The sequence below is a fragment of the Apostichopus japonicus genome, chromosome 11 (genome assembly GCF_037975245.1).
Source record: "Apostichopus japonicus isolate 1M-3 chromosome 11, ASM3797524v1, whole genome shotgun sequence".
Lineage (NCBI taxonomy): Eukaryota > Metazoa > Echinodermata > Holothuroidea > Aspidochirotida > Stichopodidae > Apostichopus > Apostichopus japonicus.
The window spans coordinates 18014507-18033752 of record NC_092571.1 but is presented as its reverse complement, the minus strand read 5'-3'; the positions used below and the strand labels follow the sequence as shown (position 1 = coordinate 18033752).

Below are 19246 nucleotides of genomic sequence, written 5' to 3'. Positions count from 1 at the left end.
TTGCTATATGAACTCAACAGCACAAAACTGCCAGTCTACACACAGACAGAACGCACAGTTAGATGATTGATCTGCGCATGCCCAGTGCACTCCTCATGTCATAGAGATAGTGAAGATTGGGCTGTTTGTAAAGTTACGAGCTGAGTAAATATTCCAGGGAAGTTCCTCCTTGTCATTCCTTATAGAGCATTGTCAAATAAGGGGCGTTTCCTACACAATTAACCACATACCTATAGGCGGCAATCGAATAGCGCACTTTGGCCCCTTACAACTAGACATTAGTGTATGCAGTGTAAGGCAAATTTATCTATACTTCCCCCTCATAAAATCTGTTTAAATGTCTGTTATAAACTTACCACTCAAGTAAAAACAAATCCCTCTACCGTATAGGACTCCGTAGTGGATATTTACGATGTAGATTTGTCTGTTTGTGAAGGGTACAAATATGTTTGTAGGTATAGGCTCTCTGAGACTCTTTATCTCTATATATATATATATATATATATATGTATTTAGCCTATATGTATACATTATCGGTAGCAAAAGCCTGTTAGTGTCGTATGTGTCCATATGTGTTCGTTCGTCGTTTCCTTTTCACATGCCTATATATGCAGTCCTCTTGGAATGCGCTACTATCCTAACATATTGTTCGTGAGCCTGTCGTATCATCCATCTTGTTTCACGGGGATACGAGTGTACAGTAAAGATATAACCAATGGAGAGGTTAGTGCTATAATGTATACCTACCTATTTGTATGTATGTATGTATTTTAGATCCTCCTGCAAGCAGGAACTCGTGAAGAAGCCAACATTGGCTTATCAAAGCCGCAAGCTGACCGAAGTCAGTCTCTTAGATTCATATTTAACGTCTATGATTATCAATTGTCAACAACTCTGTAACTGGACGACATACATTAATCTCGGAGTGACTCGAACTCGGGACCTTATGATTGAAAGGCACCGGCGTTAACCACTGAGCTAACACTCCTGGGTTTACCATAATTTACCATTTAGTTTACCATATAGTTTAGGTATAACTTTACGGTTCCTTAATGATTGCCTATATGTCTAACGTCATATCAGACCGAGGCTATTCGTATGTAGCGGAGATCTTCGAGTATAGGATATTTGGGGTAACAGTATAATTGTTAGATACATCTATTCTGAATGATACATGTCTTTTTTTTCGATTGTGCTTTACGTACAAAACGTCGCATATCATATGCAAGGCATGAATTCACACTTAGTTGCAAACTTGCTCTATGTTATATACACATGCTTAGTACGATAACCCGTTATAGCAGTCACAAACTTTGTCATCTTACTAATAATACTATAGCCTTAACTCGATAGATCTAACTCTGCGTCTAAAATACAATACCAAGCATTGACATTGAGAGCCAGGTGGGGACACTTGGAAAAATATGTCATTTCGGGTCCCCTTTATTTAAGTCTTCTTTTTTCCTGGACTATATTATGAAAATGAAAATAAATTCTCATTTTCCCCTTATTTTCCCAAGTCCACTATGACCCCGGTCCTCGGGTTGTATCCGTCCCACACCCCCGTCTCCCGGACCCCCTCTTACACACGCCAAGCCTGATGTATGTATTACCAAATAACATATGAGAATCAGTTCCGCGAGCCTAAAGGTAACAATCACTGAATTATCCACGTGACCCTCGCTATGAATTATTCATAAATAAATGTTCCTGTTTGTGAAGGATATATGCGTAGTAACTGTGTTGTGTTCTTTATAGTTCATGGCGGTACCCTTTCTGCATGTATGGTACACTCGTGACAATTCAGCCAAATAATTGAACGGTGATAAGAAGACAACAATTATAATGGTCATATTTCTACAAACTCTTTTTTTGTCGATATCAGTTTTTACAAAAGGCATATAATTTAGTAAGGATTTATCTGAACGAAAATCAAGAATTTCCATGCACAAACTTGGAATGTTTAGTTACTTTGCGTGATACTCCTTCACACACAAAAACCAAATGTCCAAATTGGCGAGCGAAGATGTGAAAAATGAAGTGTTGTCCACGCATTGTAATGACATGAACGTTAGTAACACAACACATGTGCAAGATGGATTTTGAGTACTTGTTATTTCTCTCCATCTTTCTCCGAACAGTTCTGCGCCCCCTGGTCAAAACTACTTAGCAACGACGATACCGTCATATATGTTAGACGATTATCCGGTGCAGAAGATTGTCATCGCGGTATTTATTTGTGTAATAGCTGTTGTCGGCATCGTCGGAAATACCTTCATTGTAGTCGCTGTCGGTAATTTCCAAAAACTTCAGACGGTAACCAATACTTTCGTCACCAGTCTCGCCGTCTGTAATTTCATGACGTGTTGTACGTCACCTTATCATGTGACAACTATTCTCCGGCATTTCCCGCCAAAATCTAATGGCCTCTGTGTAGCCGTTGCGTGTATTCTGATAACGACTCAAATCATAAGTCTGATAACATTGACCATGAAAGCGATACATCGGGTTATTTTCGTCCGTGGAGGGCGGCGAATGACCAATGAGATATATACGCGGAGAAATATCGCCATTATGATCTCAATTTCGTGGATTCTCCCAGCAGTTATTGTAACTATCGCTTCGAGTGTGGACTTTGCGACATTAGGGTACAATGTCAAGTACAAAACTTGTATTGTTCAATCAAATAAGTCTGAATTGGCCAGTTTAGTGGCGGGAATCGTCATAGGGATTCCATCGTTTGTGATTATTGTAGTCTGCTACACTTCCATATTTTTGTATTCACGCAAACATCATCAACAAGTAAGAAGGAGTTTAACCGGCGAACAGATTCAGGCAAACATTAAGCTACGGAAAGAGAAGCGTAAATCGTCGGAGGATGTCAACCGGAACACATCCACGATCTTAGAAACGCCAAGCATTCAAAGTCGAAACAATGACACGAGAGGCGACAACAACTTGAGTTCAAATGGAAATTCCTCCGCCATCAGTACAACAACTCCCGAAGGAAGCGTTGTCAAGAGAAGAAAAACGATAACAGAACGCGTCATAACTGACCGCCAAAATAAAATAACCCGCAATTTGTTTTTAATCGTCTGTGTATTTGTGTTATGTGTTATGCCATTTTGTATTGCTATTATTTTGCCCAACGCCAATGTCGTGATTCCTTGGTTTGCTGTTCTACTGTTGTCGAATAGCGCCATCAATCCAATTTTGTATGGAGCGTTGCACCCTCCATTCAGAGAAACTTTCGTAAAGGTTCTACGATGTCAATTCAATGAGAAGGACGCCAGCTCCAGAAGGATGTCTTCATTCTCTAATACAAGTCCTCGGAAGAGAGAATCCACACTCTAAACTTGAACTAATATCGTCACTGCAAAATGGTGACGTCAAATGATGACGTCACAACTAGAAGTAGACCATTCGTCTGTAAAAGTCATGACCGCGGTTACTTTTACTCCGTTATGATCATTTCTCGATATTAATTCTACTACTTGTTGACATACATTCAGTATTCAAAGGAGAAGTACAAATATTTTTAAACGAGTAAACAATGATAAAAAAAAAACGTTATTTACTGAGGTGACCTATATTGAAATATGGTCTACATATTAGGTGATTATAAATATGCATATAATTTGAAATGTTGTTGTGGACCTTAAAAATGTATATCTTTCTGAAATAGATATTTTCAAGGGCAAATCCATATATACAGGTTATATTAATAGCTGGACATTATGTGCTATATGGGACACATTCAACGAGTAACATACTAACTCGGAAAGACACAAACAAATGTATCAAAGTTTGTGTTATGCAAATCAACGGGAGGTTGTGACGTCATACGTAGGTTTTTCTATAGCCGTTTGCTTATTTAAAAAAGAACGATACTGTGTCATATATGAAAGAAACGACCGAAGGAGACTAGCTGCAGTACAGTGCCAATAAGAACAGCAATTCTATATATGTCAACGGTAAATCAATTCCGCAAAAAAAAAAAAAAAAATCGTGAAGACATCATTCCTGATATTCCACACACCACCTCAGTAGATGACTACCTTCTCAGCTTGGCGGGAAATGTAAGAATGATAATATATTAAAACGGATTTGCAAGATTGAATGTTTTCCTTTCTCTGCTGATATTTTTTGGTTAAAATAAAGAAAGTTTACTGTCGTTTTGAAACTAAGAGGAAACATAAGTATGTATATACACTTGTATATAGCGAACCGTAAAGGAATACATACATACATACACACATACACACACCCACATGTTTGTATTACATTCAGACCGAGGACCCCATTGTATTTTCCATTGTTCAAATCCACGTACCTTAACCTTAACAATACCCCATACAATAGAATTCTTCCCAGGACGTAGTGATTCTTTAGAAATCACAACCGAGGACCTGGAATTCTTTTGTTCAAGTCCTCGGTCAGATAGAAAAACAAACGCACATATACACACACACACACACAATGCGAAACTGTAACTGTAACTGTGCATACTGAATACTGATCATAAATATCTGAAAAAATCATATGAATGTTGGTTGGATGATTACGTAAACAGGTTCCATGAAAAAGAAAACGTTTTTGTGCTATATAGGCTATAGGGTTCTGTACACATGAGAATGATTTCAAAGTGTGTTAGTATACCAAGCCGAACAAAGATATTCGTATAGACGAGGATCTCAATTTGCTATCCATACTGTTAGAACAACGCCATGCATACTTAGCTTAAAACTACTACGAAGTAATTGACTCGAGATCAAGAAGTATTAAGCCAACAAAAGATTCAATAACATTGTTTCGACAATAAATTCGAAATTGCAGTTTTTATTCGTTATATAATCTTAAAGTGCTGAATACTGCATTGATGAGCCATTACAACAAACTCATCTCCACAGGCCTCTCTATTAGGTAAACTGATAGACATATAACTTGTTGTTTGTGTGTACATTTTAAGAATATGACAGAAGCACAATAGCATAGCATATATCAATAGCATATTTTCTTCTTCCTCTCGACCCCCACCCCCCCCACTCCAAGGGCGGCGGAACCGGGGGGCACAGGGGGCACGTGCCCCCCCACTTTTCCTCAGGTTAAAAATGTGCCCTTTTTCTACATAAAAATGGAGGTGTCTCAAGATAGCAAGAGGCCAGGGAACCAGAATGAACACTCGGGAAGGGCCGCTTCCGGCCATCTGAGGGGTTTGTAAAACCAAAAATTTTCTTGTACGCTCCGCGCCAACTGATGGTGGCGCTCCGCTCAGATAGTCGTGCATATAACTTTGCAAATCCTGGCTACGCCCCTGACTTTTAATGAATTTCTGTGGGTCAAAATCAAAGCTATTTCGAATGGAAAAACTTTGTTAAGATATTAACAAGGAATAAACTCTAATTCGGAAGATTCCTACATTAGCAACTAGCATGATTTCACCTCATTTGTCTTAAAAGAAAACTTGTTCCTTGTTTCCCAATTTGCACATTGGATATTGCAGTGCTAGTATGCATATTTTCCTTGGGGGGGGGGGGGGCGTTGATGGAGTGATGTGTATACGCAAATAAGATAATACAAAAAGAGTTATAAAGGGTACTAAATATCAGGCTGCATCAGTCCAATCGAATTTCTGCAAAGTGCCCTTTGATGTCGGTGCCCCCCCAGATTAAAAGTGCTTCCGCCGCCCTTGCCCCACTCCCACCTCACTAAAGTTTGCCAGTTTTGTCCCAAAATATGCTATGGAAAGTCTCATAATGGTCACTAATTTTCAGACTTTAATAGGTATTTTACTGGCACTTTCACACATGTATTCATCTCTTAGACATTTTAGTTGTCTTCTGTTTACTGTAGGAATAATCTGACGAGCAAGCAGCTCCACCAGATCATATTTTGGAAATTTTAGCACATTTGTGATTCTAAATCTGGGTACAATATACTAATGACCTTTAAGTATGGAAGCATTCGTGACTGATATATATATAGAGGACGCGCAAAAAGTAAAGTTTGTGAAATGAATTGTTTGCTCAGAGGCAATCACCTTGCCGTTATCTCTTTTTCCTTTTTTCCTCTTTGTCTCAGAACCTCAGGTTTTCTTTTCTTCGTCAGCCCCAATTAAGTGGCGAACGAACGAGTGTAAATGTCCCGGCAAGGTTTTTGTCCTCTGTCTGAAAAGTTAAGAAATGGAGTGTGCCAAAGGAAGCTTGAGCCATTATTGATTAGAAATGTCCTACCCCCGGGACCGTGCGTTCATACATCATGGAGGTGACAATGATGTGAAATACCTCCTCCTTCTCCTCTGATCAAGTTTACAATATTGGGTTTCATGCGTACTTTTCTGTCTCTCTTATAATTTCAGTCTAACTAATATCATTCCTGAACATGACTTATCGACAACGTTGCCAGCAACCGCAGATTGTTTTGCTAAAAACTCCATGATTGGAGGATTACCAGTGCATGATACGCAGACAATAATACGAATATGCGTTTGATAGAAACCTTATGTCGGTTGCAATCTTTTTGTGTGAGATTTGGATAATTAAAATACTGAATAGCAAATAGTAAACAATTTTGGCTTTGAAAAGGGAAAAAGAGACAAGTTTGTTCGCCTAAATTACATTCTTCTTTATGGTAGGGTATGTGCAGCTCCATCAGCCCATCTCCACATTTCGGTGCTACAAAGCCACTTTATTTCGAAGACTGTATTCCTCTCTTAAATTGTCCAGGAATCCGCTCTTTTGACAGGTGACTTCATTTAAGGGGGGAGGGGGGGGGGTTGGCTCATTGATCCTCGATTGCATAATTTAAATCCCGTATATGTAATGTGAGAAGTTTCGTTCGAGCTTAAAGATACCTTTTCCTTCAGATGAGAGAGAACTCAAGCACTTAAAGACAAAACGAAAGTGAGATTCACGTGATTTTTTCTCAGTCCATATATATATTGTATATTAAAGCACATGGTCTATATACACTTTGACTTAACATTACATACATTTCATATTCCTATATGTAATTATAATAAGAAATAATAATGATAATAGTAATAATAATAATAATAAATAATAACGATAATAGTAATATTATTGTTAATAATAATCTTATTAATAATAATAACAATAATAATACTGGCTATAATTCGCTCCAAAATGAATATTAAATATATATTTATAGTTTAAAGAAGCATTTGTGCAGAGAAAAAAAATCAGTTTGTATAAATAACTGTAAAAGCCACTAATGAAAGATAATTAAAAAAAGGAAAACCTGCTTGAAAGATTCATAAGGCTGTGAAAATGTCTACACTGTATTGTATATATATATAATTAGAAGCGGCGTTAATATTATACCTTAAGAAGAAGTCTACAAATACGTGGTTGGGGACGATAGTCGGGAGGAGGTTAGTCGCCGAGTGGTTTCCGAGTGGTTTCCGAGTCGCCGAGTGGTTTATGCCAAAGCTTCATGAGCTTATCTACAGCTTTGGCAGACGGTAAATACAAAATTACACAAAACAGAACTTACACGGTAAGTTTTCATAGTTTTCAAGTACCCGGGTTGTTTGAGACTCCCGAAGCCTAACCCGAACTACCGAATCGTTTGGTTCTTACACTTCCTTCGGTAAACTGACCAATCATATTCACAGCAGAGTTCAAACGACTCACCTTCGGTAAGAGTCATCGACTAGGGTTACTCTATTTGTTCTCCCCTATGTGGCAAACTTTTGAACTTTGTTCGAGTCACTTGACTTTTAAAATTGAGTGATTTGAGTCATGGAAATGTTACAACGCTGTAACTACAACACTGTAACTACAACCGTTAGCAATTATAAGACTAATTCATACAGAGTCGGTCGAAATTGCAACAAAATAGTATAGTTTACAAATGCTTGACGTAAGTTGGGAGGGGGGTGGGGGGGGGAGGCGGGGATGGAAGAAAAAGGGTTAAGAGCCACAAGTCTCGTGAAATTCGGTGGCCAGATGTGGGGTCCCTGGAAAATATCAGATAAAGAAAAGGTTATTCTCGTGTGCATAAATATAAGTATGGAGTATGCATTAAAGGGATTGGTGATGTTATTGTCCCCGGTTGACTCTCGGCCTGGCTCTCGAGACTGCTGGTTAGCTTATTAGTCGGCTACCAGGAGTTGCTCGAACAACAAAAACCGTATGGTTACTTTCACTGCAAACATGGTTGAATCAAATGCAGTAGTGAAACTATACTACCAACGATTATTCTATTAATAACGATGTCGTTATTTTTATCCTTTGTTCTACAAGAGGTTTGGTAAAACGTTCCCGGATAGATAAACAAACTAACAAAGCTGGTAATATGCTCACCATGCAATTTATAATATTTTTATACACTAGAATAAATCCAAATGTATGGAAAAAGATGAACAGCGGGCGTAGTTGTAGTATAGCCTATGAGTTATGTGTAGGGTACGTGATATTTGAAGCCTCTTGTTCTGGAGAAATGGGGCGTTTCCAAAATGTGAACCACTGATGACTGGAAGGAATAAGTACATATCTAACGGTCGGTCAAAGTGGTTTTACGTAAGCGAAAAAAAAATAGAACCTTTGCTATGTTTAATGGACAGGATATATATGTAGGGTGATTTGAAATATTACCGCGATGGTCGTGGTTATCTGGTACCACTACAAATCGTATATGAATTAATTCATTATAAAACTCAAAAATTTAACTTTCTTCGAGTTACCAAAATCCCATTTCACTCGGAGGTCAAGTAAATTGGTCCGAGATGGTCGATTTCGTTATCCTCCATGGGAGTGAGAATGAAATTGGCGCCCTCTTTTTTCCACCTTACTGTCGATTTTCTATGAAGAGGGGCGCCCTCTGTTTGTGTTTCCGAATCAAGCTTCTTAACGAACCGATTTGGAGGTAGGAAGGCGCATTTCATGTTGTAGTCAGCATTATCATTGACTACGCTGTAGCTGCGAGTGTAAGTTTGCGGTGGCACTGACCTTTTCTGGTAACCCAAAGCATAACTTGAACTTTGACCCAAAGGAAGGTGATGATACGGAGATCGATAAGAGACATTTACCTCTGTACGAAATGGCGACACTTTGAACGCAGGTTCTTCGTCACCGCTTTTGACGATAGCGAAGTTGTCATGAGGATGTAAACTTTGTTGTTTTGGGGGTGTGAGAGAATGACACGTTGGACAATGCGAGAGGAAAATATCGTCACTTCCGGAAATCGTTCTGGGACGTATCTGTTCCTCTAACAAAGTACGGTGGTAAAAGGGTTCCACTATACCCAATTTCCTTTTCTTAATACTGTCTTGAGATGCAACACTCTCGACATAACCAGAATCCCTGGAATTATTTCTATTTTTATCGTAATGTCTAAGATATTTCATATGAAAATAATCTCGTGTTGATAATGGCGATGTTTCATCCTCTGAACTCGATAAGTCTCTATATCGCGCCGGGTCTAGCATACTTTCCATTTCTTTACCGTCGTAACAGCTCTCTTCGCTCATATCTTTATCTTCCTTGTCTGACGTCACGGTAGAGGACGCCCCGCCCTCATCCATCAGTTTTGAATATTCATGAGCGCGACCAAGAGTCCTGTTCGAACGATTATCTTCATTGCTGTAACGATGATGCTCGATCTGAACGTACTGCTTCCGTTGTGAAAAGACATTTTGGAGTTTATCCGGACTGGATAAATCGAATGCTTTATTAGTATAAGCAGCGCCCTCTGTAGACAAATCCAATTTAACACGGTTTCCGCGATTTCCCTCTGTACTTTGGGACGCCGATCGTGTCATAATCGATCTTTCGTATGTGTCTTTTTGAACGTCCTTAGTTGGGTCCAAACCAGATTGCAGTGTGTAATCTGGAGGAAAGGCACCTATCTCGATAAGAGCTTCTAATGTCCTACTTCGTTTTCCAGCCGTTTGTGTCTTACCCCCTCCTTGCTGATTATGTTGTTGATGATGAGAGGCACTATTCGGAAGGTTCAAGGCGAGGGGGTTTAATTTGAGTTCGGTCTGTCCTTTTGATGGAATGCTTTGTTGTTGTTTGTTCTTCGTGTTAGATCTTCTATTTACACTCTCTTGGCCGACGTGCATGCGTATCGTCAATTTTTGATGTGTTTGGGATTGCGATTCTGCCTGGAAGATAAAAATCATAAAAAATAATGAAAATAAGAATCAAACTGATTGACCCCGTCCCGTTTTTTTTTTAATTTTTATAAAACAGCATATTGCGCATAAGATGAAACAAAAATTCCACATATTACCCCTGTAAAATCCATTAGGAAATGTATAAAATTAAGATCGGTTGTAGCTATACTTTGTAAGAAGTTGTGGATTAATAACCTCTTATCGGTAAATCATAAAGCATTTGGTTATAAAATCGATTTGTCGGTCATTAGTAACTTAGTACTATCAATTAAGAAAACAAAAGGATATGACACTATACACTCATTGACCTCACGTCTAATTATCTATTGACTATAACTCTCAATATAGGAACAATTGGAGCTTAATTTTATTCGTTAAAACAAACGTCCTTCAACTCTCTATTTTTTTAATTTTTTTTTTTGTGATTTTGTTAAATTTTTGAAATCCACTTTCTGATTAAATACAATTTGATGACCGTATAGTTCATATTCGTACACGTCTTGGAGTGTTTTCATTTTGAAGAATTTCATTTGAAGGTGGTCGGAAGTTGGAAACATTTACTATTAGATATATAAGCAAGTCATTATAAATCGATACTAAAATGACAAAAAGACAAAAGTTTCGTATAACAGAATGGAATCGCTTTGCTTTACAAGGCGACTAAATTAATTTGCTAAAAACAAATCTTATTGTTCGTCGTCAAACGTTAATAAATATATATAATGCGTGTTTGCGAGATGGTGGTGGGGTGAAAGGACGGGCAGGGAGGGGGGGGGGTAGTAGTAGAAAATTTGTGATATTTGCTTGCTTAACCAACAATTTTGATTCTACATAATCTAATTTATCCCTCGTACATTAAAGGATGAAGTTTCGAAAAATCCAGTCTTATACTTTTTTTTTTCAACTAAACTGATCCTAACCATTCCTGTACTTTATACTTGCGTACCTATTCGTCCCTCTGACAATTGTTTGGTTAATTTTTACACTACTAAGTCTTGCTCCGCCCTTTACTTTGATTTTAAAATCTTCTATATCTACTGTGTTTCATTGGATAACATGGCAATCTCTCGAAACTAAGTTCTTAATATCTAAATCCCTACATAAATCTAGCTAGCATAATCCCCTTTTTCTTTGTTAATATTTAAATATTATTTCTTTCATATTTCGTCTTCCATCTCGATAGGTTTTGCTTTATTTTGTATATTGTAATCTCGTTTGATCCCATATGTCTTTGTAATCCGCGTTTTGACTTCACTTTTCTTCCTGATACTTTTCTTCAAATGAAAGCAAACAATTCCTGGATTTCGTGATAAACTAAAAAAGTTAATGGAAAAACAGCATAATTCTTTTCATGACAGAAGTGACCTTTATTAATAAGTCGTCAAGCTATTCATCAGATTATAAAACTTCACGTTTAATTATTTACACATCTGCAAAAGTCTGACATTTTACCACGGTCCTCAGACGCGCCATTATTATATGTTGAAATTACCCACCTCCCCCTCCCCCACCAAGCGCCCGTCCCACTTAAGTATAAATGTAATAAAACTAAGCATAGTTTGATCATCTATATTATAATCAAATATTCTTTGTTGTTTGCTTTCTTTGTTTATTCGTTAGTTTTGATTTTACAAAACAGAATATATTCTCCAACACAACTTGATTACCATATATAAAGTAACAATGATCTGCTGGGCCTTGAATTGTCGTTTTCCTACTTTAGCCCCTATTATGTCATCCGAGCATAATTTTCGAGTTTATTTTTGTTACGTTTAAAATGTAAGTTAAGCTGCCATGGTGTTGTATGCTATGTTTTGCTATGCTATATGTTATTCTATGTACATGATCACACTGCACCCCCCTTTTCGTGACGTCACAGCAACAAAGTTTGATGTTGTCAAAGTCCGTATGTCTTAAAATATGGATGATTGCATAGGCCTATATCATGGACAACGTGAAACCAATAAAATAGAGTCAGTTGTCAAAATATTTGCTTCATATAAAAATTAAAAAAAAAAAAAAATCAATGTTCTACTCCCCAGACAGTCCATGACATGAATTCACGCCTTTCTTATAACTATTTTTATATAAATAATTTCACGGTCATGTTTCTTGTCGAAGAAATTAAAAATTAAGTTATTAGTGTTTTCAGATATTGATCGTGATTTAGTTATGATAATATTGTTGAACTTTGAAACACCAACCGAGGAAAATCATATATATATATATATATATATATATATATATATATATATATATATATATATATATATATATATATATATATATATATATATATATATATATATATATATATATATATATATATATGTATATATATATATATATATATATATATATATGTATATATGTATATATATATATATATTAATATTGGAACGACGCTCGTTCACAAAATGAGTTTAGTCGGTTGTGTCTTGTTCTTCTGTCTTTTTCATTAAACAAAAATCCCGCGAAGGTTGTGTAACCTTCTTTTTATAGCTTTGTCTATATACACAGCTTCTTATATATGTTATTAAACGCTCCTTTTGTGATAGTTTTAGTTCTCATGCCTTCCGTGACAAATAATATGTTCGCAAAATGTTTGCTCGCTATAGCTTAGGTTTATAATTGCAATAAAAAAAAAACATGGTCATATAATCTTCCAGCTAATATAGTTCGTCTCAAGAAAAAAAAAAAGATTAGTTTTCTATCTCGAAGAGTTGTTTGCTTTCCATTAGCAGAGGATTCTCTCCAGAAATTAATGGTGTTCAATGATCGATTGGTAACGTCATCATCCGTCTAAGAGTGTATAGCAATCCCAAAGGTCTTTCTTATATATTCACACTGACAGTCACAAAATGTGTGAGGGTAAAATGGTTTCGCTTAACTGATATCTTCACACGTATTGTATAATTCTTTAAAGTGAATACAAAGCTTCCCTTTCGGAATGATCTTTCCGAAACGATCTTTACAGAAGATAGTCATGTTATCCGTCTACATAGCTATAAAGGTGTAGCGAAACGGGGTATATATGGATGGATGGATGGATGGATGGATGGATGGATGGATGGATGGATGGATGGATGGATGGATGGATGGATGGATGGATGGATGGATGGATGGATGGATGGATGGATGGATGGATGGATGGATGGATGGATGGATGGATGGATGGATGGATGGATGGATGGATGGATGGATGGATGGATGGATGGATGGATGGATGGATGGATGGATGGATGGATGGATGGATGGATGGATGGATGGATGGATGGATGGATGGATGGATGGATGGATGGATGGATGGATGGATGGATGGATGGATGGATGGATGGATGGATGGATGGATGGATGGATGGATGGATGGATGGATGGATGGATGGATGGATGGATGGATGGATGGATGGATGGATGGATGGATGGATGGATGGATGGATGGATGGATGGATGGATGGATGGATGGATGGATGGATGGATGGATGGATGGATGGATGGATGGATGGATGGATGGATGGATGGATGGATGGATGGATGGATGGATGGATGGATGGATGGATGGATGGATGGATGGATGGATGGATGGATGGATGGATGGATGGATGGATGGATGGATGGATGGATGGATGGATGGATGGATGGATGGATGGATGGATGGATGGATGGATGGATGGATGGATGGATGGATGGATGGATGGATGGATGGATGGATGGATGGATGGATGGATGGATGGATGGATGGATGGATGGATGGATGGATGGATGGATGGATGGATGGATGGATGGATGGATGGATGGATGGATGGATGGATGGATGGATGGATGGATGGATGGATGGATGGATGGATGGATGGATGGATGGATGGATGGATGGATGGATGGATGGATGGATGGATGGATGGATGGATGGATGGATGGATGGATGGATGGATGGATGGATGGATGGATGGATGGATGGATGGATGGATGGATGGATGGATGGATGGATGGATGGATGGATGGATGGATGGATGGATGGATGGATGGATGGATGGATGGATGGATGGATGGATGGATGGATGGATGGATGGATGGATGGATGGATGGATGGATGGATGGATGGATGGATGGATGGATGGAGATTGCTACACTCAGCTCGGGAAGGATTAGATCACTGTTAGTGATGCACACCCAATTTCAAGCACACCCACTAATGAAGATTATTTGTGGCACAATCTAACGTTTAACGCTATTTATTCATATAGTGCATTATAAAAATGAGAATACATTATATGCATTTATCCCAAATGTAATGAACATATGGACAACCTGCAAAGGCACAAATCAGCAACAAACAAGCCAAACGAAACAGTCCCTTTGTACATGTTGACGAGCAATTCACTACAGAAAATACATTATTCTGGTGAAAACTCATCGATATCACAAGACTGAGTGAAGTCATTACTTTTTAAGTAGGAATTTGTTAGACATATCCTTGATTTAATCTTGTGTTGCATATCGCATTGGACGCCAAATTAACTTTCACGACGCTAGCAAGAAAAAAATAGTTACAAGTTCCGTGAGTGCCGCGAGCGAAAGAGCATCGATATTATCAGTTTGCTCACAAACTATTTAAAGAAAAAACGTTGTAACTGAAATCAGTCATGTGTATAATAAGTTTCTAAAAGAAGCTGAGAGTTTTGAAGTTAAACAACATTATAACATTCGCCTTTATATATCTGATATTGTTTCTTTAATAGGTAAAAGTTGCTTTAGGCTTGGCACTTGTATCATGTTATTTTAAGTTACTTGAATGATGGCCAAATTCAAGATGGCGGACATGCACTTACCTTTATTTTGTTATTCATAGTCATCCTCTGATGTCTCTTCTTTTCTTTGGCCTCTACCTTAGCTTTCTTCAACCGACTCCTATATGGAACGAAAGAAAGAAGAAACATCATAATAAGTTAATACGGCCCTGCAATAGGTCAGCCGATTCCGCGTCTAGTCTTGGGGCCCGTAAATAGGCAGTCAACCCGGGCACATCTGATCCAATGGTTCATCCGGCCCTGTATATATATATACTGTATGTACTCGAACTGTATATATATATATATATATATATATATATATATATATATATAATGTATATTATCCTCTGGTTTTCCAGTGAACATTGCAATCAACTCATTTTCGCACTTGAATAAGATGATTATCGTTAATTATTACATATAATAACACAATAACACGGTGCTTGCAATTTCCCCCATCGACTGCGGGGGAAATGCATAGTAAATATATCGGGTGTCACTTAGGCAAATTAATCGCGAATGAAACATGTCAACTTCAGAACGGCAATTCCTTAATCACGAGAATATAATTAATCATTTTCCAGTACAGTCAAACCTGTGTGTTCCTAGCACATACATGTTGAGGCCTACACATATACTATACGATTCATTTCCCTTGTGTTTAATATAATGTATTGTGTAACAGCATGCATGGTTTCCTATTTTATTGCAATATAAAGATCATCGGCGTAGAAAACAAATTATGCAGGAAAATTGCTCTTGTATCCTGTAAAATATACCCACATTTATACTTAACGTCATGTTACTCTGTAATGTTTACGTTCTTGTTATTTCATATATAGTGTTTACTCTAACGTCACCCCATTCGAACAGAAAATAGATCACTTTCACCTAGACTTGAAAAAACAGTCGTTGAGAGTAATGTCATCGATGGATCAACCAACTTGACGATTGAACACAGCTAGTTCTGAACCCCACCCTGAGCAAGTATGTCCCAAGTTTGGTTCATTGAACCAGGTGGACACTCAGAGATCTCGTAACTATGACAACGGAGGAACAAACTCAACTTGTAGCCTGAGAAACGTAACTTAACCGAACAATAATTGTTATATGCACGTATTGCAAGAAATACTGCGTCGAAGTTCTCGGAAAATGATTTCAATAATTTGAAATCGAATAATTGTCAGAGTCGAACGCAGGATTTGATTATTTTCTTATCAAAGTCATTGTGAAGAGTAAAAAATGCTATGAAATGTTGCAATCTCGATGTTTAATCATCTCCATCGGTGTAAAAGGAGCCTGGTACGTTTCATACAAATGACAGTGGACAAAAATCGATAAAAATAGGCCTTCTCAATAAAACAGCTTTTTAGCGACGAAGAAGGAAATGAAAGGACGCGAGGGAGGGTTGAGGGGAGGGTTGAGGGGAGGGTTGAGGGGAGGGTTGAGGGGAGGGGAGGTGATTTATGGGTGCAGAGAAGGATGAACAGTTATGGATGGAATATTTCATATGGGCTGTGAAACAGTCAGTAAAAACGTCGGGTACACCATCCAAACCTGAAACTGTCAGAATAAAAAAAAAAGAACGTCTATGATTTGTAAATTTTAATAACTTATATAGGAGACATCAAATGGATACTTATAGGTAAGAAATCGCTTATTTACATTGAGCCAGTGGCGTGTGGCGGTGGAGGGAGGGGGGTGCAAATTCCAAATTTACCCCGACGGAACGATGCAGGGGGATGAACTGTTATGTAAGGGCCAGGGTCAAATGAAGGATTTATGAAGTAGGGTGTTGCACTGGTGTCACTGAAAGCTGAATCCTGGGTACAATAAAATCAACTTCACGAGTTCACGAGTCTTGATATACGCAAAACATGACAGCAGCAATAGTTTCAATAAGGTACAATACTTGAGTGAATTGCGCGACTAGATTTGGCTTCTAGTTAGTCTGGATTTTCATGTCTAAATTTTGAAAATGGTACGCGAATAATCAAGGCTTAATTTACACAAATGTTCTGTTTAATTATATGTATCTCAATTTGGGTAAATCATTTATAGAGGAAGCTATTGAATAAACACCGTACATATACGGTATAGGATGGGTATATCTTCGTTGCAACGAATGGATGCAGACATTTTGGTAACCTCGAAGTGAAGGTTTCTATGGTGATGACGCAACTTTTCCGACCAATCATCAGCGACTATTTACGCATAATTGCAAACCTGTTTGGGCAAAAACATTCGCGTCCGGGTGTCAACCCCTAGAAAACAATTAACTTTTTAAACTTCAAATGATGCATTTTGAGCCATATCTAGATTACATTTTAGGTCTATATAAGTAGCGCTATAACGCAGGACTGTGCTAATAAGTAATAATTAATAAACTCCCAAATGCACTCCCTATTCATCCGGTATATACTGATGACGATGTATCATCACCTTTAAGCTATACTTACCCAATTCTTAATATAAGGGCAGTCAGCGCGAAACATCCAATCACGAATGATATAGACACAAAAAGCACCGTTGTTGATATATTATCTGTAAGATGAGAAAAGATATAAAAAAATATTAAAAAGTGGATAGGTGAGAGTTCATTCCGTGAAAAAATATATATAATGTGTGATTTTTCTATTATTTGCCCTCATGGAACCTATATACATCGGTCAGTTTATTTTTCGAACGGTAAATACAAAATCATGGTTTAGCGTTAGCTCTTTTTGTAAACAGACATAGGCGTAGGAGCCTCATTTGATTTGGGGGGGGGGGGGGGGGGCTGTAACGACTTGCCCGAAAAATATAACCAAATTTTTTTCGCGCGCTCCGCGCGCGTTCCACATGTTAATGTGCATATCATATAGGCATCCATCAGTTATTGCATCACCTGCCAACATAAAATCATTTTCTGTGTTATTACCCTTCCATATTGGTTAGAATTATTAGGGAAGTCGTTACAACAATAATGATAATAATAATAATATAAGTTTAACCATTGAAAAACACATTGTAAATTCTTCATCTTTCACTAGGTGCCAGTGGCGGAGCTAGGGGGTATTGGTCAGGGGGGGGGGGAGAGAATGGTCTGTAGGGGCGCTTTTGACACTATCTAAGCGGAGCGCCACCACAGGTTGGCGCGGAGCGTACAGAAATTTTTTGAGTAAAGTTACTCCCTAGATCGCCGGAAATGACCCTTGCCGGGCCTTGCTTATTTTCAGATAAACGAAGAATAAATAGGTGTCATCGCCATTTGTCAGAAAATTGCACCAACAAAATGTGACAAATGTCAATAGGTATTTGAGAGGGCAATAAAAAAGTCAATAATCGCGAATAAGTAAAAAGTGGTAAAAAGCTGAAAGGGCGCCAGCAGTCCATTTGAGTCCGTCAGGGGGGCATCCGCCCCCTTTGACTGTATGGAAGCTCCGCCACTGGTAGGTGCACGCAAAATTCTCAGCATATTGCCCAAATTTTCACCAAAAAAAATTGGAAAAAAAATGCAAATTATTATTCTTTCAGTAGGTGACCGAAAAAATTCTCAGCATATTGCCCGAATTTTCGCCAAAATATTGAAAAACACATTGCAAATTATTATTCTTTCAGTAGATGCCCGAATAATTCTCAGCATATTGCCGAATTTTCACCAAAAAAAATGAAAAACACATTGCAAATTATTATTCTTCCAGTAGGTGCCCGAAAAATTCTAAGCATATTGCCCGAATTTTCACCAAAAAAATTGGTTGGGGGGGCTGCAGCCCCCCAGCCCCCCGCCTCCTACGCCTATGTAAACAGATAAGGAGAATAAAGAGTGTCATTAAGCCTCGCCTGTGTGTTTTTCACTGAAGACTGCGGAAGCGAAAGAGAGGCATGCATTGTGGGTAATACATTCCTCTTTTCAAAATTGGTTAGTTGTCTTTATCAGAATTACGGTATTAATTGAACAAGTCTGTTGTAAATTCAGAGAAGACAGTACCAAACTGGGCAACATTGGTATATGAAAACAAAAATTCGCATTATCTCAAACCTTTCGTAAGCATTGATATCTCAATCATTATTTTGTTACGTGAGATTTTCCAGATTTTTAGAGGAAGCGTGTTACACTATGCCATATTTTATGATTTTCTTGTCATGTAGTTAAGGCGATTCATTGAAAGTAAAACACACGTTACATCTATAAATGTAAACATCGACATGAGTATCGCTAAATATACTTACAACGGCAGGTTAAAACACTGACATGTTTACTGCGTTTATCTAGTACATATGCGCAGTAACGTATACGCACTGTTGCCGGGCTAACAGGTTTAACATATACATG

At 38.0% G+C, this 19246-nt stretch overlaps 2 protein-coding genes across 2 annotated transcripts in view; one reads left to right on the top strand and one right to left on the bottom strand.

The window, feature by feature from the left end:
- Positions 1-343: 343 nt before the first annotated feature.
- On the top strand, positions 344-4113 carry LOC139975888 (alpha-1D adrenergic receptor-like). The gene is made up of 2 exons (XM_071984162.1): positions 344-723; positions 2142-4113. The coding sequence occupies exons 1-2, from the start codon at positions 716-718 to the stop codon at positions 3352-3354; spliced, it is 1221 nt and encodes a 406-aa protein (XP_071840263.1). The 5' UTR covers positions 344-715; the 3' UTR covers positions 3355-4113.
- Positions 4114-5693: 1580 nt separating this feature from the next.
- LOC139975885 (uncharacterized) overlaps positions 5694-19246 on the bottom strand; it is a 34659-nt gene continuing 21106 nt past the window's right edge. Inside the window, exons 2-4 of the mRNA XM_071984157.1 lie at positions 17391-17475; positions 14971-15049; positions 5694-10129 (exon numbers count right to left, since the gene is read on the bottom strand). Of these exons, the coding sequence (XP_071840258.1) occupies positions 8720-10129; positions 14971-15049; positions 17391-17475 (1574 nt within the window). The 3' untranslated portion in view covers positions 5694-8719. The remainder of the gene's footprint in view (positions 10130-14970; positions 15050-17390; positions 17476-19246) is intronic.